Source organism: Myiozetetes cayanensis, unplaced genomic scaffold, assembly GCF_022539395.1.
Source record: "Myiozetetes cayanensis isolate MyiCay16 unplaced genomic scaffold, myiCay2020 scf2-11, whole genome shotgun sequence".
Taxonomy (NCBI): Eukaryota; Metazoa; Chordata; class Aves; order Passeriformes; family Tyrannidae; genus Myiozetetes; species Myiozetetes cayanensis.
The window spans coordinates 109,602,750-109,625,021 of record NW_026087411.1 but is presented as its reverse complement, the minus strand read 5'-3'; the positions used below and the strand labels follow the sequence as shown (position 1 = coordinate 109,625,021).

Genomic DNA, 22,272 nt, shown 5'->3' with positions numbered 1-22,272 from the left:
CTGAATAAGAAATGAAAATGCTTGCCTAATTTAGCAAAACAAAGCAAAGCCTGAGAGGAGATGGGACAATCATCAGTAGTTTACCAGAACTGTTCAGAGTCAGGACAAAGGACACTGTGTAGAGTAGAAACTAGAAAACTGTTGGCATAAAACAATTGGAAACAGTTGGCATAAACAGGTTCAGGCTAGAAGTTAAAGAAAGTTTTAAACATCAGAGTAATGATCCAGAAAGAACCTTCCACTGCAGCAGCGGCAGCAAATGATTTTTTTTAAGATGGAATTTAGTTAGTTCATGTGAGGGACTATGACAAAGTATTGACACAACGAGCATTGTAAAACATGACTGCCAGAATTAGCAAGTGAATTGGGTTCTGACACAGCAAGTTCCTGTGATTTATTTCCAAACATTTCTTTCATGAATAGCTCCACTGGTATTGTGTTCATTCAGGATAAAAGCCAAGGCCTAATTCAAATCAATGGAAGCCTTTCCACAGACATCAGCGAGCTTTGGATTAGAGCCCTAGAATTCAGAACCCAAATTACATTTTATTATTCAGTGTGTTTGCACTCATTATCACCCTTGTTACACATTTGATTTAGGAGATGGCTGTGATTTAAAACTTTAGTCTAATGTTTTTCCTAGAGTTTTGCAAGCAAACAAAGGAAGCACTTTCCCTATTTTGATTTTTTCCTGTTCATTTATTAAAATACACTCCAAGGAACTAACTACAATAGGGAAAGAGACATAATTTACAATTATGAAATATGTTTTTCCTGAAATTAGTTTTGCACTGGATAGAAATATTCCTGTAAGACTCATCTCTCAGAGTTGAATATTTCTGTTTCCACATAGCCACGCTGGTTGCAATACTGCAGAGGTCTTGTGCAGCACAAAAAGAAAGATGGAATTAGATAGAACATGTGGAGACCAAGCACTGAAGAGTTGTAACAAACACAGTCTATTGACAGATTCTTTCCCTGTTTATGCCAAAGAGGATGGGCACACTGGTTACTTCTAGGGGAATAAAGGAGTCACTGAAGTAACACATATTTTAAAAAAGAAAACAAAACAAAACAAAAAAAAGCCTAGAAAATATCAGCTGGAAGCTGCTTCAGGATTGGGATATCTAAATGTCATACGAAGGGTACTGTAATGACCTAGCCTGGATATTGTGTATGGCTCTGCTCATCCTGGATTAAGGAAGATGGAGGCACGCTGGAAGAGCAACAAAAGACTGCAAGGATGATCAGAGAAGTTGTGAACCTGTCACAGGAGGTAAAGGTAGATGATCGCCATCCCTGGAAGTGTTCAACGACAGGATTGCTCAGGGCTCTGAGCAAATTGGTCTAATGGAAGGTGTCCCTGCCCATGACAGGGGAATGGAATGAGATGATCTTTAAGGTCCCATCCAACTCAAACCATTCAATGATTCTATCATCTTGCCTTGGGAAACAGAAACTAAGGTATGATGTGTTTCCTGATACATCCAAGTACAAGGAAATCAGTAAATTCTGTCAGGGAAAAGGGATTATCTGACTTAAAGTAACCAACAGCCCTGCCACGAAACAAAGACTGCCAGCTAAAAGATTTAGGCTTAAATTGAGAAGGTTATTTAACATTAGACCCATAACATTTCAAAATGCCATTGGCCCAGAAGTAGAAAAAAGACTAATTACAGTTATGAAAAGGATAGGAAGGAAAGATTAGAGGAGAGCAGTATACACTTCTGTGGTGAATGGAGAAGAGAGACGAGGAAAAGAAAAAGGGACTCTGATTTGTCTAATCAGAACTTTAAAGACCTGGGTTCATCTCAAGCGCTTGTAACAATTATTTCATGAGCCACACAAAACAAGAAGCAGCTTGATACAACTCATAAGTGAAAATGCCTTAAATGGCAGGAACTCCCAGAAGTCACCAGTGTAAACAACAGTTTCATCAATGATCAAATCCTCTGCTTCTAAAAAAGGAGAAACTTATTGGGAAATTCTGGAAGAGCATATGAAAAATCTCTATTGATTCTCAGTTAAAATGCCAGGAGTGCTGTAAATAGAGAAAATATTTTAAACTGATGATGATTATGAGTAAAGAGTTTCTATGGGCATGTCCTATTGCATTTAAGAAATGGCAGGAGAATAAAATACAAATTTACCACTCAGAGATCCTCTTAAGGCACAGGTCTCCAGGTCATAGCTTTTCATTTTACCTTTCACTGGAGGTTGCTGTAGCTGAAAGTGTGGGGTCTTCCTACTTCCCTACTTACAACTGGGAGAGGGTATTACTTGAATTAAATATTCAGACTGAATACTAGTGTCTGAATGTTGGTTTGCAGGAAGTTTCTTCTACTACCAAAGGGAATCCCTCATACAATCACATAGCCGGAAACAGCAACAGAAAAATATGACCTTCTACCTGTCATTTGCCAGGGTACATTTCAGGATGGCAACATTTCTGGATGTGAGACATTTTGAAAGGGGGGAAAACCAGGGTATTTTGTCAGGTAGCCAGAACTGCAAAGTATTCTGCAATGACCCCTGTACTATCTAAAAGTGTGTTTCTCACTTTGGAACTCAGTGAAAAGCTCTGCTTATCTCTTCCTGAAATTAGAGGAGAGCATTAAGATAGGACTAAAAATAACTTGAGTTTATTTTACATTAAACATGGCAATAATTAGCACCTTCCAAAATTGAACAATTGTCTCATGATATGAACAAACCAACCCAGGTTTGCTGCCCTGATCTGTTCAGTTTGTTGTTCTATGCTTGGCTTTCCCTTGTTTTCAAGGGATGAAGGTCAGGTAAATTGTGAGCCAAAACCAAAATAAAACAATAAAGCCCAAATAAATTTTAAGGCTGCACTTCGAGAGGGGCAGGTTAAAAAATTTATTGGAACTTGCCCTTTTTGGTTAAATCAAGGCCAGTCTGCTTGCACTATTGCAATCCTGATAAAGGGGATCCTCACACCTTCAAGCTTTACTATGTAAGGGATGCACAGTGTGTATTCCAGATGTGGCGCTAAATGACTTTGTTACTCTGCACTTTGCAAGGAACCAACCCCAAAGAGACCCACCCTGGCCACAAAACGTGTCAGCACACAGCCCTGGTCCATGGCTCACCCATCCTGCCGTGTTACCCTCACACTCTGGGGCTGTTTGGAGGCATCTGTGTAAAACTTTTAGACCCTGAGGGAAGCGTTGAGGGTTTTGCCTTCACGTTGTGCCAAAATCATTCTGACAGCAGAAATATTTGATATAATGCTTACTGCTTACAGATTCGGTGTCTTGTTTCAGAGACAGACTTTGAGAAAAGCATAACAGACGTTACACGGTGTCGTGAAGACATTTGTAATTTGCTATCCCTCAAAAAGTTGTGATGACAGAAGTAGGTCGGAAGCTGGAAGTTCTCTAGTCCCACCTCACACTGGGACTAAAGCAGCAAGAGCCATCCCTCACTACCAGCCCTTCTGCATTACATGCCCACCAAGGCATGACAACACTGCGATGGCACCGCAAACCTCCTGGTGAACAAAACAACACAGATTTCCCTCTTGAAAAATCAGCTGAAGCAAATACGTTTATGTTCAGCTTCCAAGTCATCAGCACAACAAAAGGTACAGAGATAATATCTGCCCCAAAGCTTAATGGAAATGGCATTCACATTTCGGAAGAGGCTGACAAATGTCAGGGGCACAGAATTTTGCTGCGTTGCCTTTTCTGTTTTTAACCAGCTCACATCCCTGTTTACCTCAATGTGACGCACATTCCTCCTGCTTAGCTCCACTGATCTGGAAACCAAAGGCTCCTTCAAGATGAAATAAATTGTTCCTGTGGCAATGCCAAGGGGGTGATTTAATATAGTTTGGAGACTTCTCAATTCAATTTCACACCCAACGATTGAGCTAAAAGAAAAACCCACACTTTACATTTCTTCTTTATAGGAGCACTGTTATTTTACTGTATCACCAGCCTGAGCTTTTCTGAGCACACTATATCTGAAATACTCCACTTCCAGATGCTGTATGAGCTCCCTGAAACACTGGAAGTGCTCTTTCAAACAGGCAAGCCAAGTGCACATTCTATGACCAGGTCCATTAGTTTTGCCCCCAGTGCCAGGGAATGTTCTGTAGAGACATTTATTGTTCCCTGAGAAGCTACTTTTGATTCCTGGCTACCATTTTGTGCAACATCACTCAATAGCTGTCTTTTTTTTTTCTCTTTTTGCAAAAAAAAAAGTATTTGGCAGTGAATAAAAAAAGAAAGAATAGGTTGGAGGGGGATTTAATGCAATTTGTTTTCCAAGTAATAAATAATGACAATAACAAAGATATGAAGACAGTATTGAGACTGCTCTGGGGAAAAAAAAAGCCTATTTTTGTTTGCTTTAAGATTTCAAACAATAACTGAGTAGATAATGTATGTAGTGATCTCCAAGGAGCTCATCTGCACTGGATTTACAAATGTACATAGCACAGTACTCGCTATCGATTTTGCCTTGTTGCTGCAAATGTTTAAGCCCAATAATTAATTGGTAGCAAAAGGATAAAATTACTGTGTATATGTTTCTAAAGTTCTTATTATCTTAATGCAGCAAACAAAATAAGGAAATAAAACAACCTTAATTACGTTTTTACCAAAAGCTGCTACGTTTATATCAGTAAGGGTGTTCCAGGAAGAGATCACAGCAAAACAGTTGGTGCTGAGGACTTTCTGATCAGGTGCCATGGACTGAATGCCCATTAGCTGTTGGAGCATATCAGGCACGCTACTAGAGTGCATCTTCTATATTAATTTCATCTGAAAAGCATCCAGTTCATGAACTGCTCTGCCATGTGAACGAAAAGCACGGTTAATGAAGAGCAACAGGAAAGTTTCCTCATGAGAATCCCCAGCTCAGACTCAAAATGCTAATGGAGATGCAAGCTGGTTTCTCTCATGAAAATAGTTAGCTGGCACTTGTGGAAAAGAAAATAAAAAAGCAAACCACTGCAACCAAACTGAAGTGCTAGGGACAGTAATGAATAAGGGACTGGTGGTCAAACTTGTGCAGGAAAATAGGATTGAAGTTATTCACTAGGAAAAACTATGTGAAAATTATTCATATTCAAAGAATCATAGAACAGTTTGGGTTGGAAGGGATCTTAAAGACCATCTCGTTCCAATCCCCTGCCATGGACAGGGACACCTTCCTCTGTCCCAGGTTGTTCCAAGCCCTGCCCAACCTGGCCTCGAACACTTTCAGGGATGGGGCAGCCACAACTTCCCTGGGCAACCTGTGCCAGGGCCTCACCACCCTCAGAGTAAAGAACTTCTTCCTCACATTAACTGTATAAACTTTGGGGCCATAAAAAAAGCTACATAAATATCCATCTTCTTATGACACTACTCTTCACTATTTTACTGAGCTGTTGAAGTGCCAGGGGACACCTCTGTCGTTGTCAGTGACGCAGTATCAGGATGTCAGTGTGCAAAATGCTAAATGCAAGAATGAAATATCTCAAAGGGAACACTAAGAGCTGAGAAACTGTGTTTTATTTATACTCTTGGAGATGCGATGTTGTAAAACAACCATAAAATGCATACTATTCATTCCCTGACTCTGTCAACCCAGTTAAACTAGAAAAATAAACAAGAACAAGCCATGGGACAGTTTAAACAAATAAAATGCTTGCCTTGCCCATTCCTGATTTACTATTTTGCCTACAATGATCAACATTTATAGCATTTCAGCTGTTTCTCATCAGTCACGGGGAATGCTTTTTCCCTTCCCTCTCCCCAACACCACAAACTGCACGAACATGACTAAAAATACAGGCTTGTCTGGATTTGGAAAGGACACTGACAATTTTGAAAGTGACTATGAATAAAAAAAGCAAGTAGGAGAGTGGAATAGACTCTAAGCTCGTGCTGTTCCATAAATGTTATTTAACCATGGAAAAAAGGTACAAGGGAAGCTACCGACCCACCCATACACATCCTCTCATCATCCTCTCTTGCCTTCCTCCCTGCCACTGCAGCCCACAGTCAGTGGGCACAAGCAGCAGTGCCGTGGCCACGCTCTGGTTGTACTGTTCGACTGTTTCTTACTCTTGCCAGTCTGTCTCGACCATCTGTCATTTGCTGTCTTACACTTCATTTGCAAATTACTCAAGCGGGTCTGTTGTCTGTACATCTGAACAGCTCCTAGGAGTTACAGCCTGAGACTGGATGAAGCCTCTTTGTACAGTGAAGATGCACCAAGGGCTGCCTCCAGCTGAGCCTATAGCAACCCTACATGAACTACGTGTAAATAGCGTTTCAGGCTTAATGGCTTACACAAAGGTATCAGAAACAAACATGTAAGGAGGAGGTAAAAGGAAAACTAGGGAAAAAAAAAAATCATCATTGGGCTGGAAAAGAGGAAAAAATGAGGGAAACGTTCTGTTTACAAATGTGACAAACAGAGGGATATTGACATCACGTTGACAAATATCATGCTTGACATGAACCATCAATGTTCACTTGCAGCCCATAAAGGCAACTGTGTCCTGGGATGCACCAAGAGCTGTGAGGGCAGCAGGGTGAGGGAGTGGATTCTGCCCCTCTGCTCTGCTCCAGTGAGATCCCACCTGGAGTGCTGCCTCCTGCTCTGAGGCCCTCAATGTAAAAAGGACATGGACCTGTTAGAGCAGGTCCAGAGGTGGCCATGAAGGTGATCAAAGAGATGGAGCCCTTCTCCTTCTGTAGCTTGTCAGTGAAAATCCATATTCATCATCAACAGTCTGTTCCTCCTAAATTCAAATGCCAGAACTTCCACAGAGTAAAATGATGATATTTATACATTGCACTGAAAGAGTTCTAAAAGACTCCAAGTTTCTCATTCTCCCACATTCACTGATTTGGTGCCCTCAGAGGAGGCTCAGATGAGCTATAATCCGCTGGGTATAATTCCTCTTAATGCTGTTATCACTCTGAAAAGTTTAACTGTGAATTTGATTTTGCAGATCATGTCAGAAAATAGATGGAAAGTATCTGCATAAACAGAGATGAGACACTCTTCCCTCCATGCTTTTTCTATATTGTCACTGGAACCCCCAGCTCAGCACTGTCCTACAAAAAACTGACAATGCTTTCCAGTTTGAACAAATTTTGGTGAAAAAAAAATGTGCTGAAAATACTTTTACACTTGGAGAGGCTGTTTTCTCCCCCATCAGAGGTCACAATCTTTAGAGGACACCAGGATCCCAAATTGCACAGATGCTGAAATATCAAAAGAAATGCTATACAGTGGTTTACCTGCCTAATGAAAAAAGATTTCAACAGTGTATTTTCATTTCCAATATATACCAAAATGATTAATTAGCATTTATAGTGTTATAGTACCTAATGAAACCAAGAATTTAGCACAGTGCAGAAAACTGGGCTTGTGTAGGCCAGAACAGAAGGTGTGGACTTGGTAAGCAGCTTCCCAGCACCCAAAAAGGGGTTGATGGGATGACAGACCCAGGCTCTGTATCAGGTACAGAAGGGCAGAAAAAGGGTTTCCATCTGCCTCAACAGCCACCAGTACCATCCACTTCCAGACAGGACAAGGACAAGGGAATTTCAGTCTTACAGTGATATAATTGTTTTATTAGGCAGATGGAAGAAACCCCAGGCTGAAAAAGCAAATATTCCTGACCGAACTGCTCCCATGTCATTTTTCAACCAACTGGATAATTTCCAGTTGGCACAGATTTCATTTAGAAACAAGAATTGGAAAGTAGACTAATCCTATCTTAGAGCTAAAACTAGAACTGCTCTTCATCAAAATCATTTTCATTTCCTGATGTGAAAAATATATCAGTAACAGCATGATATTAAAAAGATACTGGACTGGCATTATGAAACTGAAGCTGCTGTCCACAGATCCAGAGCAGTCAATAAGAAGGCACAAGTCCTGTGACTAGCAAGCAGAGTGGCACCAAATAGAAATTTTCTTCTTTTTATGAACAAGTTTTTTTAAAATATGTAGGACACATAAAAATCATTAGTATCCCACAGAGTTTCTTGCCGTGTGGCACTGTTTCACACTGCCTGTGTGTGACAGAAAGGTGTCTTGTGAATGCCCTTGTGCCAGTCTGTACTGCTGGAGACAGACATACAGAATCAGAGAATATCCTGAGGTGGAAGGGACCTGCAAGGATCATCAAAGCCCAGCTCTTGGCCCTGCACAGGACTCCCCAAGAGTCACACCATGTTTCTGAGAGCATTGTCCAAACACTTCTTGGGCTCTGTCAGGCTTGGTGCTGTGACCACTGCCCTGGGGAGCCTGTTCTGGTTCCCAACCACCCTCTGGGGGAAAAGCCTTTTCCTAACATCCAACCTAAACCTCCCCTGACACAGTGTGGACTCAAAGAGTCTGACTTTGAGGTCAGTGAGATTTTCAAAGCACTAAAGTTTGGTGCAAATAGATTCTAAATGACAGGAGAAGAAGTGGGACTGCCCATTTTGGGGGAACTAGTCAGTCAAAATAATGGGAAACAATTTTAATACACTTCTCACTGCTGTGGTTTCATCTTCAAGTGCCAGAGGGTCTTCCAGACCAGTCAGCCTGATGCATGGACTGTACCTGCATCCAGCTGCACATCACTGCACAGCAGAAGCAGCATCAGTTGTAGCCTTAAGAATAGAATTTACACTTTCCAATTTCAATTTCAATTGAAAACTGTGCACTTAATCAGTATGGGATGCTAGTATTTAATTAAGAAGGGCAAATTATCAGCTAAAAGTGAACACGTTCATCCCACAAGTCCCTCAGCAGAGTCCAGACTCTCTTTAAGGGATACTCAAGTCAGAAACACAACAGAACTGGACTTTCTAAATATAAACTTCAAATTTTACGTTAAACGTTTAGGGGAGAATAAATCAACAAGGGTACCTTCCTATAGGTGAGTGGTCTCAAAAGAGAGAGAGCGGGTTTGGATTGGACATAAGGAAGAAATTCCTTGCTCTGAGGGTGGGGAGGCCCTGGCACAGGTTGCCCAGAGAAGCTGTGGCTGCCTCATCCCCAAAAGTGTTCAAGCCCAGGTCAGACAGGGCTTGGAGCGACCTGGCCTAGTGGAAGGTGTCCCTGTCCCCAGCAGGGGGTTGGAACGAGATGGTCTTCAATGTCCTTCCAACCCAAACCATTAAAATAGTTCAATGGGTACCAATCTGCAGCAATTATCAGCCACATATTTCATTTTAAACACAAGTTTATGCTCTCACTAAGTATGATTTTACCATACTTACATCACTTACTTATCTCCAAATTCCCCTTATCCAAGACTGTCCTTTCTGAAATTGTTAATGTCCTTTGCTCTGCTTCTGTTTTGCTACAAAATACACAAACTATAAAATTATATAATATAGTTAAAGCTTAAGCAGAAATGTTAGCAAACACTGAGCTGATGACATGAAAAAATACTGTGTACTGTATTCTAGGATGCAGCATGCATTGAGTGGTGCCCTGTTTAGTGACTACTACTGTATGCCAAGCTCTTTTCCCTACCCCCAAAAATATCACTATCTCGGAAGTCAAGATTGTGGGCAGGTAGCTTACATCACTACACTTTTTCAACAGTTTCAGTCTAGTTATCTGCTACAAAAGCATGAAACAGATACCTAAACATCTTTCCTCTTTATACATTTATTTTAAAAAATCAGGCAAAAATGCATCAAATTCCCAAATCTCTAAAATCTTAAGTACAGCAATTATTTACTTCTGCCTAACATAAGCAGCATACTTATTACTGTTATGGCCCAGCATTTGGCTTTACTCCCAGTTGCCTTGATTAATAAGAATTTTTTTTAGTTCAACGATTCTCAGATTCTGGTTCAAGGACTAGCACTCGCCTGCAGAAAGCTGGCTGGTCACACAGCCCTGGAGTTCCTCTAATATAATCAGCTGTTTCTAAAGATAAAGGTACTACATTTCACACTTCAGCAGTTTTCTTCTGAGGCTCTGGAAACAAGACCGCAATGTGAAATCTCGTTTTTAGACAAAAAAAAAAAAGGTGCATCTGAAAAGTCTGACCAGTTGGCAAACAGAGACAAACAGCACATGTGCAACAGCAAACTTAGTTAAACTGACTTAAACTGTCCAGTGGCCACCAACAAGCTCAAGAACACCACAACAATATCCACAGCTTTTGGTCAGTTTGACAACAGTTAGAAAGCAGCTCTCTCTTGCAAACCACTATCCAAACACTAAGAGTGACTAGATTTTTATTGCACAAATCCAGGCTCTGTAACAACTTCAAAAAGTGGAATAACCCCTCACACCAATAACTGGCTGTGGCAGAAGAGGGTAAATGCTGCCAGCCTGGCCTCTTTGCCAAGCTTCTAATGTTCTTGCAGCTTTGCCACATCCTCTCCAGTCATGTGCCTTCCTTTAGAGCACACTGAAAACCAGCTGTGGTGTCTCAGCATCACTGTACCAAAGAGAGAGAATAAGTGACAGGCACTGTCTCCTGTGTGTCCAGAAATTACACACAGGGAATTGTATCCTGGCCTGTATAAAAGGAATAGCCAACAGGCTGAGGGAAGTGATGATCCCCCTCTACTCCTCTCCACTGAGACCCACCTGGAGTCCTGCATCTAGTTCTGGAGTTCTCAGCACAAGACATAAAGACACGGACCTGTTGGAGCAAGTCCAGAGGAGGCCAGGAGGGATCAGAGGGCTGGAGCACTTCTCCTGTGAGGAAAGGCTGAGAGTTGGGGCTGTTCAGCCTGGAGAAGAGAAGGCTACAGGGAAACCTTATTGCAGCCTTTGAATACTTAGGGAGGATGTGGAAGAAAGATGGAGAGAGACCTTTTACCAGGGCCTGTAGTGACAGACAAGGGGTAATGGTTTTCCAACTAAAGAGGGCAGGTTTAGATTGGACCTAAGGAAGAAAGTTTTTACATTGAGAACGGTGAGGCCCTGGCACAGGTTTCCCAAAGAAGCTGTGGATGCTCCATCCCTGGAAGTGTTCAAGGCCAGGCTGGATGGGGCTTTGAGCAACCTGGCTTAGTGGAAGGTGTCCCTGCCCATGGCAAGGGGTTGGAATGAGATGATATCTGAAGGTCACTTTGAACCCAAACCATCCAATGATTCTACATTTGTTTTGATTACAGAAGTAAGATTACTGCTGACTATAACTATTGCAATTCACTAGAACTTAAGAGATTTGCATCACACAACTGTTTACATATGGATTGATTTTTTTTATAGAGCTGTGACTTTGATTTCTTTCCATGTGTTCTTCTTTGCACTTAAATTTCATCCTGTTGCTTAATTAAAGGTTGTTCAGAATTTTGACCCTGCCCCACCAGAACACTGTCATCCACACGTTTGTTAAGGTTTTTCTCTGTTGACTACTGTCATTAATCTCAACCTGGTTCCAGGAAGAAACTTGTGAGCTTATCTACTTAAATGTCTTCACCACTTGAGAACAAACTGGTTCTGGTTTAGACATCCTGTAGACAACTATGCACCCACCTTACGGAAATTATATTTAGAATGTAGATTACTTATGGAAATTACTTCAACAGTGTGAAAGTTTCAGTCAAAATATCTACATTCCACATCTCTTTTATCCCACTTACCCTGCTGCCCTGCCAAACAAGGAAGGCATATTGGTTTCACATGATTTGGTCTAGACAATCCAGGCCTAATTACTTCCAAAGTACTTACAAAGTTATTTCCAAAATTCAAGTCAGATAAAAATAACCTGCAATTATCCAGGCCTTTTTCCCCCTCATCCTTTTAAACACAAATGCTATTTCTTTCTTTCCATCTCCCATCCTCAGCAGTCTCTATGTAACCTATGAATTCTCAAAGATAATTTCATATAGTAAATAATTATTTCAACTACATCCTTAAGCATTCTTAGGTAGATTTTAGCACATCCTGTACACTTAAATAAATGTCTTACTGACATATTTTTAGCAGTTTTTCCCTGCTCTGGCCACTACTAGGGTTGGGATTTTTTTCTGTTAATTTAGCTGATTATCTTTCAAGCCCTTTATATAATACACATAAAATCAGTCACACCATAACTTTCCCCACATTATGTATCTTGTTGTTAATGGATTTGCACATTCTTTTTCCTCTTAATTTTTATACATCACAAGACTTTCCTTGTTCTTATTTAAAACCTCTGCTAATTGAAATTTATTTTGTGATTTTGCACATATGATTTATACAACTATATATACATATATACACATGAATCCTTAAACTGCTGTAAAGCAAAAGGGGTATCTGATCTAGCTCTAATAGTCTCTTAATGCATGTCCCATCTGTCCTTTGCATCAGGATAGATAATCTCCATTATGCATTCAAAAGTGCCTCCTTAGCTGCTAATTCTCATGTACTTCTTGGTCTACCAGATAATCTTCTTAGGAGACACTATTTACCAGCTCCATAAGGTTGTTCAAAATGTCTTTTCAAAAAAGTTTTCCTTTATTTCAAAAGCTTTCTTCAAAATAATTTTCCCCAGCAGGACTTGCCACTAATAATTTCTTCCTTAACTGATAAAATCAAAACAGAAAATCAAATAAAATTACCTACCTCCATTTGCCAAAAAATACACCCAGAACATTTTCATTATTTGATATATCACATCTTAGTGTATCACTTACTTTAAACAGTTTAGAAATTATTATTTGTTTTTAGTATCATCTACCACACTGAACAAAAACAAGGGAAAACACACAGTTCCTTCTTGCATTCCAGAAGGATGAAGCAGAAAGACAGAGAAGGCAGGAATAAGATATATTAAAAAAATACATTTGATTTTTTTTGGTGAGCTTTACAAAATATTTTGTGTCCCATGTATGTATATGTAGCTTAGTCTATCCATATTCAATCATTTAATTCCTTATGAGACATTTAACAGCAAAAAATTCTGTGGAGGATGTTGAAAGGAGAGCGGCAGCAGCCCAGAGTTAACAGTTCACAAAGGGATTTTGTTACCTGGAGGTGGAAGATGCTGTCAGGAAAGTAGAAAGCTGTCAAGATTAATTTAACTAAGGTTTTAATGATGCTAACACCTGCCTGGTGAGAGCTTTGTCACGAAGTCTTCCTTTTTTAGACTATCAATGGGTTTTTCTGGCATCTTGTGTCATCTTCTGCCCTTAAATAATTCCACTACAGCATGAGAAGTCAGTCATCTGTTCCCACCTTGGTCTTCCATTGATTATTCTTGTTTTCATCAACTCTCCCTCCATCCTGACTTCCCTGTGATTATCATCCTCTCAGTCAGAAGTCCTGCCACAACCTGCCTTCCCTTCCCCAGCCTCCACAAGGGTTTTCTCCACTCTTGGTCTTTCACCACAGAGGCCCTTCTTCACCATAACTTCCATCCTCTGAAACCCCATGATCCCCTTCCTCATTTCAGCCACATTTTGCTTAAACAACTTCTTTCCTCCTCCCTCAGGTTAAAACCACAGCTTGGAGGACTTCTGCCTCTGACCTGGCCCTTAAAGATATTTGCTTTTCTTAAATAAATGTTCCTCCAGCCACAGAGAAGTGGTGGTTAAAACAAATTTCCCAGTATAGGTCTAATTATTTAGATAATGAAAAAACTTTTATTCTTAGTGGTTTAGTTATTGTTTTTCTCTAAGAAACATGGAAAAATGGCCAAAATTGAACGAACCTTATCAATGGGCAAGAGAATATACAGCAAAGGATGATGAAACTTGGGGTTGGTAAAGTTTGAATAAGATTTGTACAGCTAATAAAACAATAATCTTCTTATCTCCTCCATAAATGGAATTTCTTTTACTGAGAGGATTAGCAGGGGTTTTTTTACCATAACTTGTTCATCTGCCTCACACCAGCACATCTGACCTACATGAATAAAAGAACAAGTGAGATTTCTGCAAGGTTACCCCTTCTCTGGCCAAGTCATGGGTATAACACAGCAGAAGTCATGCTGCATGATTCAGCTGTATGAATGCCTCCACCTTTTCATGGCCAGCATATTACTCACTACAGGAGAGATTCTTCTGCGAGTGACAAACTGAGCTGCAGAAATTCCCCTGTACAGCTGCCTGTTGCTACTGCTCTGAGCACAACAGGTTCATTGGGTTTCTCAGCTCAGTGACTATTATTTCAACAGATGGGAGTATCTGGTGCTGCAAAACTGGAGGCTCTTCCATGCTGCAATACATTGCTCCTGCAAAATATGAAGCCATCCTGCAAGATAAAGTCAGTCTCTAATGCAGATTATGAAAAGTAGCAAGTTTGGGCTAGTTAAAAAACAAACAAATAAAAACAACAACAATAAAAACCAAAACCAAACAAACAAACAAAAAAACCAAAGCCATCTATTAAGTAAGCAAAGCTCCTTGCTCTCTGGAAAACATCTACTGCTCAATAACATTTGAGATTGAACATCTACAGAATCTGATTGTTAAAACCAAGGGCTGCTAATTACACCAGCTCTGATTCATTCAAATCCAGTTTCCTAATCAGAAAACTTACTTCCTGGTTCCTTAATTCTCCATCTGCAAATGAGAATACTTGGAACTTTTTATCTGTAACACCACTTTGAGGTTTTTCACCAACTCCAGGTGTACAGAACAGACACGCTGCCATGGAGATGCTGCTGCAGCACCCAGCCCATCCAGCTGGTTTTCCATTCTGCAAGGACAACGGGGCTGTTTACTCCATCAGAGCTGCTACAACCAGAGGCTTCTCCTTGATTCAGCAACAAACAGAAATTCCACATGGGGACAGTTAAACACATCCCGAGAACGCTGACGTTATGAGAAGGTGGGTCTGTGCTTTCAGGAATTGATAGGAACAAAGCAAAAATCAACCTGAATTCGAGATGGAAAACAGACTGGAGGCAAACTCAGTGGCTGCACATGCATTTTAGAAGCAATGGCAATGAGGAAAAAAAATGGGAGAAGTTTACTATTTGGCAAAAAAAAATTAACTGTGCAATACCCTATACTGCACTTAGTGCAGAGAGCAGCTAAGCTGTCAAGCCTCACACTGGCAGCAACTGAGGCTCAGCTGTGTGACCTACAACAAACACAAGAGTCAAGACTCAACACTAGAAGTCAGTAAATACAGTTACTACAAGGAGGGTTGGACAGTACAGTCTCAGAAATCTCCCACGGGGGAAATTTTAATTCTGTTGGCCTTTACAAGGAGAAGGTGCTTACTGACACTTAGTCATATTAACGGGGGAAATTTTCACGGAAAGCTCTTGCACACAAAGCTGGTAGCACTGTTAATACGGGAATGGAAAACACACACTCTGCCAGCAACTGAGCACTGACTGGAAGCTTTGCTTGGCCAGTTTCTGGACCTTGGCAGCGTATGTGTTAGCCAAGTGTTTGATAAACTGTGGTAGTCTTCTTCTTTAGCATCTCTTTGCCAAGGAAGAATTCTCTGCTCAAGACCAGACTGTCACGGTTGTCTGCACGCCAGCACATGATTAGATAACATCTTCCAAAGCAAACAGGCTGTTCAGCGCATGAACGATCAGAACTGCGTAGATTATTTAAGGCTTTTGGTGGAATCACCCCTAGAAAATATTAAAGGAAGAACTGTCCAACCATAACCCATGTACATTGGTCTACAAGCAAAAAACAAAACCAGAAAAGGTACATACAAGGTTGGTGCAGACCTCTGCCTCAGAACCTGCAACTTCACTCAGTATCAAAGCTTAGTCATGCTAAGCAGCAGCAAACAGCACCAGTAAAATCTGAGACAAAAGAGTGCACATATAAAGCACCTTCAGAGGAGAATGAGATTTGATCACTATAGACGTGAAATCGTCCTAGATTTTATTTTTCTTTTTGAGAAAAAGAAAGAATTTGGGTACTTCACCTCTCTAGGTTCTTCTGGGAATTCTAACCACAGTAATTATTTAATGACAAATCAGTATCACACTTGTATCTGTATTACAAGTACCTCAATTTTTAGCTGTACTGATTAATTCTTCAAATCTGCTGAAGAAAATCATCATCTCTTCCTCGCTCCTTACATAGGCTAGGCTATTTATCAGCATAATTACAAGGTCCATCTTACCTTATTACCTATCTTGGATTAATGCTGCACCTTCCACCAGTGCATTCTAGCTGTTATTTATGAGAAATTGCTCATTGTTTAGTTATCCTTATGAAGGGGAAATATCTTCACGTGACTTCCAACAGAAAGGAGGATCAGAGAAAATACAAAACTGCTGTTCACTGTTAGCATTAAAAGGGTCAAGAAGGAGAAACAGAAAGCTTGTCCATATTCACAGCTGCATAAGAACCTGCAGCTGCCACTGACCTCTGGTGAAACAGCAGCATTCCCCTCTTCTGAGTCAAGGGAAAAGCAAATACAAGCAATTGAAGGTAAGCCTAAAGGGCACACATCATGACCCTTAGACACCTTACCACTGTTTCACTTCTTTGGAAACTTCTCAAAGAGTTTAGCTGCCTTCACAAGAGCCTGTTAGAAAGACAAAGGCAAAGTGTCTGCAACACAGGTTATGAGCAGCACCTCAGTGAGCCCCAGGTTTGCTGGCTCAGAGTCTCTCAGTGCTGACACTGAGGCCCACAGCCGGGTCACTGTGCTGGAAACAGCACTGTGGCATCCGGGAAGCTCCTCTTTATTGCTTACTCTAGATGAAGACAGACAGTAAGCACAAATCAAAAGACATGTACGGTTTTTTTTCTCCAGCAGAACTATTGGATCCTGCAGATTTCACAGACACAATCTTATTTGCAAATAGAAATAACTACCAGCTACAGAAAATGCCAACAGAAGTTATAAAGCAGACCTTTCAAGCCATCAGGGTATTTTTGGTAGTCATGCTGCTGTTTGGCTCCCTCCTTATAGTCTGTCTGTGGAGTCTTATGACTGTGCAACAGTCTCTTCCCACAAACCAAGCTCACATGGCTAAGGAGAAGAATTTAAACAACGAAACCCAGAAACTCTCCCAGCAAGTCATGCTTTCTGCCACTGGACAGCTGGCAGCATCTAGAGGGGCAGCTCCACTCCTTTTCCTACAGCTTTCTTCACTTGACTCTAATCTTAGACCACTTAAACTTTAAACCTCAGAACATCTTTGTAAATGAGCCACTTGTACAAGCGGAGAGTTGAAGTGGAGAGCAAAAACCACAAGCATCTGGTGTGCTTTTGCCCTCCAGACCTCAGAAGTTTAGTCTGCTAAACCTCTCAAAGGCAGCTGCAGGGCAGTGACTGACCTCCAGCCCATCCATCCCAAACAATTCCTATTAGCAGGGTGTTCGCTGGAGCGTTGGAACTGAGTAATGAGTTTACAGATTGACAGAGATCCTGCTCCAATGGGATTTAATCCTCCAAAGCAATATGGTCAAAACAGTGTAACTATTTCTACTGTTTCCCTTTGCTGCCTGGCTCCTGTCCACGTTGTTTTTTCCTGCATTAAGATAATGGCCCCATCAACATGACTTTACATTACTGTCTTCAGACACAAATGTGATCCAGATGGATCATTAGTATTTCTTCTCAGTTCATTAGTGCCACGTTGTCCCACTCCTACCTTGCTTCGAGGAGAATGGTGCATATGAGCATAACTGAAGAGAGAATCAATCATGTAAGAACATGTTGCTTAGAGTAAGAAGCAGGAGTTTTAAATTCTCTGCCACTGTTTCAGTGATGTCTGGAATTCTCTATTAGAAATAAACAAGATATTCATTAACTAATTGCTTATGTAATAAAGATCATTACATAAAATTATCATCTAGGGGCACTGAAAGAAGAATTTTAATTATCCAGGTGAACTTCAAAGCAGAACTGCACTTTGTGACTTCTGTGGTTGCCTTCTCAACTTCACCAGCTCCTGACCTACCAGCACTGTACAGTCAGTAACATGTTAATTAGCATGACCCAATTTTTGGATTAGAAAAGACAATTCAAAGCAGCAGCTAGCTGATCAAAGCTGAGAGGCTGGTTGGACGGGTTCATGGATGGCAAACCAACAGTGCCAGTGCTGTGAGCCAGCTGCCATTTCCAGGGCAGCCATACAAACCTTTGTTTGTTGAAAGGATGAGACTCTCCAAATGCTGCAACTAAAAGGCTTTGCCTTCAGTACTAAGCAATTGCTCCCCTGTTCCAGAGGCCAAATGGAAAAAAGAGTGTTTCCAAGCCTGACTGCCAGATGCTAAGAGCACAGTGCCTACAACAAGGTTACTTCCATGGGTGGAAAAGCAGCAATAAGCTGGAGAGCTCCAAGCCCTGTGCCCAGTGTCAGCTCTGTGTAAGAACTGCCCAGCACTGAAGGGCCAGTGCTCTTGAGAGCTGGCAACTTCAAGGAGTCCCCACTGCCACCTGCAGCAAGAGCTGCAGCTCCAGAGCCTGAACACACTGATCTCTGCTACTGCGGGCTTGGCACCCCCTTCCATCCCCCAGGAGCAGCCAAATCCCACACCACAAGTGGCAAAGGGATGGCTCCCTGCAGCAAACATCCCTCTCCCAAGCCTCACAGGAGAATCATGGCTCCCTGCAATCAGCATCCTTCTTCCGAGCCTCATGAGAGAGCAGTGTCTCACTGCAGACAGCATCCTTCTCCCAAGCCTCACATCACTTCTGAACCTAAACTGAAATAAAGTGAGATATGCTGTAAGCATATCCTAAACCCTAAAACCAGTCCTAGTTGACATCAGAGAACTACTTCTACAGGACTAATAGTTCACTTGAGCAAATCTCACCCAGCACCACATGTATCGTAAAATCATTAATATCTGTTCCACCGCTGAAGGAACGTTCCCTTCACACAGCCAGAAGGTTCCCTTCTAATAAACTTCCCCCTACATGAAAAGCTTTATTGGAGAAGAAAATGGAAGGGACAATAGCCTAGACTTCAGCTGTCAATGCTAATCGTGCCTTCCTGCTGACCTGCACAAGGGCTGGACAAAGGGGTGGATACTCATGGGAGAACAGGGCAGGAGCGAAGGCAGGATTTCTGTGCTCTCCTTTGCTCCTTTAACTTCAACTTCCATCCCCATCGCTTCTCAGAAACAGCCTCTTCCCATTTTAACCCTAAAGTTTGATGTTCCCCATCCTATCAAAGTCACATAAACATTTTTATGCTGACTGTGACCATACAGTCACAACAAAAAACCCGACCTTGAAGTGAACCCCTCTTTCAGGCACACACAAAAAAATCCTCTTTTCTTCCCAGCAGTTCTCCTGGGAGCGATCCAAGAGCAGTAGGTCTCTCTTTACCTTTAAACTACCAGTAGCACTGAAACTTTCACAAAGAGGATGCCCACACTGCCGGCTGCTGTGCGGAGAGCCCGGGGATGAGCACAGAGCTGGCCAGGCTTGGGCAGCAGTTTGGTGACAACTGGGTGGAAATGAGCCCGCAGTGAGCTCTGGGTCACGCAGGACACACTGCTGGCAGCATCTAAGCCAGGCAACTTCTAAGTAGACTTAGCATTTCTGAACTGCAGTGCAGTCTGCAGTGCAGTCCCCACTGTAAATATACCCAAAGTCTTTGCAATCAACATTTTAATTCAGACATAAGGGAAAAACAACCACAAAACCCGGCAGTTTTAACCAGAGCAAACAAGGTACAGGAAGACCAAGTAACATGAAAGAGACTGCAATTCCTGCAACTGCAACGTCTCTGTAACCCTTTTGTTCTCTTTTATCTCATGTTCCTGGCCCACACTTTCCAGATGCTGCAGCTTAAATAAGGCTGATCAAAGTCTTGCCCAAGTCAATAGAATGCTTTCCACTGATTTATGGAAGCCAAAATTTTGCTTTTTCAATGCTACTAAAATATGAATAAGGATACAAGAAGCTCACTACAACTTTGATTTCTTTGCATAGTCTTACACTGAACACGCACCATATACTAAAAGACAGCTGATCCAGATACAAGTTCATATCAATGCAACTGTAAATCCTACACGTTAAAAAATATGTTAAGTAAAAAAAAAAAAAAGACAAAGAGCAAAGGAATAAGCAGATGAACATTTTACTGCTTCAAAATAATACAGGAAACATGTCCCAGTGCAGGCAAAACTGCTCATCTGAATCATTCCTCTGAATTACTCACTGTTTCATCTCTAAATCCAGTATGAAACTGTTAGGGAAAAGCTTCTTAAATTAAGAAGCATCTCTTACTGCCAACACAAAAGCATTTGTGCAAACTATACATGATCTCACCTGGTAACAAACTAACAAGGAAATAAAAATCGTCATAACCTCTTGCAAATCAAAGTAGTTTTATTTCCAGATATTTCCACTGGCTTCACTGCTTCATTCAGAATCAAGCAGAACAGAGATTCAAAGTTTGACCTCCAATTTGTAAATCCTTTTTACCCTGTTCCATTCTTTCAATACTAGGAACAATCAGATTAGAAACTAATTTTCTCTGTACCTTTGTCCTTTAAATAAACTGCTGAATAACACTGTATTATGTCTGTGAGCTCTTTCAGATGATCTGTGAAAAGCATACTTAAAATTCCTCTTTCAAACTTAATTTGCAGTGATTTTCTTGCAGTAACATGAGAATAAATGAAAAAGATAATTGATTTCAACACTAAGCAATTACACACAATGACTTTTCTACAGCAGTTGTCTAATTAAAAGACTATGAGCCCAGCATATCAAGTCTTAGATTTAAGCATTGTTTTTCAGGTACTCATATGATATGCAAGATGCACAACTTTTTGTGTTCTGTTACATTGAAGATGCACCAAAACACTTGCTACAAACTTTTAACCCTTTGCAAAAATTTATACTTGCACACATGATTTGAATCTGAAGGCAAGAAAGAGCTACTGCTGAACTGAGTAAAAATATCTGAAGGTTATCAACACTGATAAATAACATTTATGGCAAGACATCTAAAAAGTGACACTGGACTAAAAATAACTTGACAAAATTAACAATGAAAGATTTTTTTATGAATATGAAACATGCATATGCACAGATGTCAGTTATATAACCCATTTCTTATATCATTAAAGAGTAAACACCAGCCTATTCTTTCAGCTTATCAAAACACAGTAAAAAGCAGGCACAATTCCTCTCCCGTATTTTTCTCCCCTAATTAACAGATTTTTTTTTTAACTGCGATTTTTTTTTACTACTGCAGTAGAATCTCATCTGCTTCCTTATTCTGAATTGCTACATAAAAGTGCCTACTGCTCCCAAAGGCTTTTCTAAGAAGCATCTGTAACAAAAGAACTGAAGGCTCATACCTTAACCTCTTGGTTGGCAAAAATCTCCACATCAACCCCACAGGCAACCAGAGTGGAAACATCACAGTCCATGCTACGGGCTGGCATCCCCCGCCTTTGAACACAGAGTTAGGCAAGCTCAGAGTAACAAACGGTTGGGAGGAAAAAAAAAACAAATAAATAAATAAAAAAATCTTCAGTTCAGTACTGCAACTGAACAGTCCAAAATTCTGTCTCAATGACTGCAAGCTTCCGGCACGAGCTCTTTGCACTAAACTGAGTTGCTCCTTGCCTTTCCCCCGTACACCCACCAACTGAGCAGGCAGAGCATAGTAACAGCGCTATTCCATCTCTCATGGCAATGACATCACCACAAAGACTGACATAAGCTAAATCTATTTTTTCAACCCCTTTTATCTCTAGGCAGCACGGTGGATCAAATTGAACATGATTATGTGCTAAATCTGAACTCGGACTAAATCAATTCAAGCAGCGTTCACTGTCAACTGAGTCATAGCTGTTGTTTCAGCTGAGTGCTTATGTTGGCAAAAAAAAAAAAAGATCGCCTGACACTGAAAGCTCCACTCTGAGTGTAAATTAACCCAGCATTTAAAGCCACCAAGCTCAAGGTGGCATTTGTTACTTTACTATACTTTAAAATCTACAGCAGAGGACTAATGGAAAAAAAAAAAAAACCAACAAAAACATCAGCATTCTGCTTTTAATAGCTCTAAGTCTTCTTTTTTAATAAGGCACGCTCCATAACCCCACACACAGGATTAGAGAACATCTAGTCCTATCATCAGGAGTGATCAACACACTGCAAATTTGATCCCAGCGCTTCGACATACACGTTGCACTATGACTCATCCCCAGGAAGATCAGAGGCATGTCGGTGTGTGATTTGGAAGTCAATACCCCTTCAAAGAACAGAACATGAAAATTTCCTTGAAATTAGGGCCCCGCACTAGGCAAGCCTCTATACCATCCATCCTTGGGGTTAACCCTTCACAAATATAACAGTGTTCAACTGAAAGAACCAGATATGAGTAAAGTGAAGATGCTTTACATCTGCTGACTCAGGGGTCTGCTTATTCTTTGCAAGTTTATT

General features: G+C 40.9%; 1 protein-coding gene across 3 annotated transcripts in view; it reads right to left on the bottom strand.

Annotated features, from left to right (window-relative positions):
* Nucleotides 1–22,272, bottom strand: part of RCAN2 (regulator of calcineurin 2) — an 84,953-nt gene that overhangs the window by 21,906 nt on the left and 40,775 nt on the right. Inside the window, exon 1 of one of the 3 annotated variants that reach the window (XM_050315403.1) lies at nucleotides 21,183–21,584. The exons of the other annotated variants lie outside the window; for them this stretch is intronic. Within the exon in view, the coding sequence (XP_050171360.1) occupies nucleotides 21,183–21,269 (87 nt within the window). The 5' untranslated portion in view covers nucleotides 21,270–21,584. Of the gene's footprint in view, nucleotides 1–21,182; nucleotides 21,585–22,272 lie in introns of those variants that run through there. 3 annotated transcript variants of the gene reach the window in all.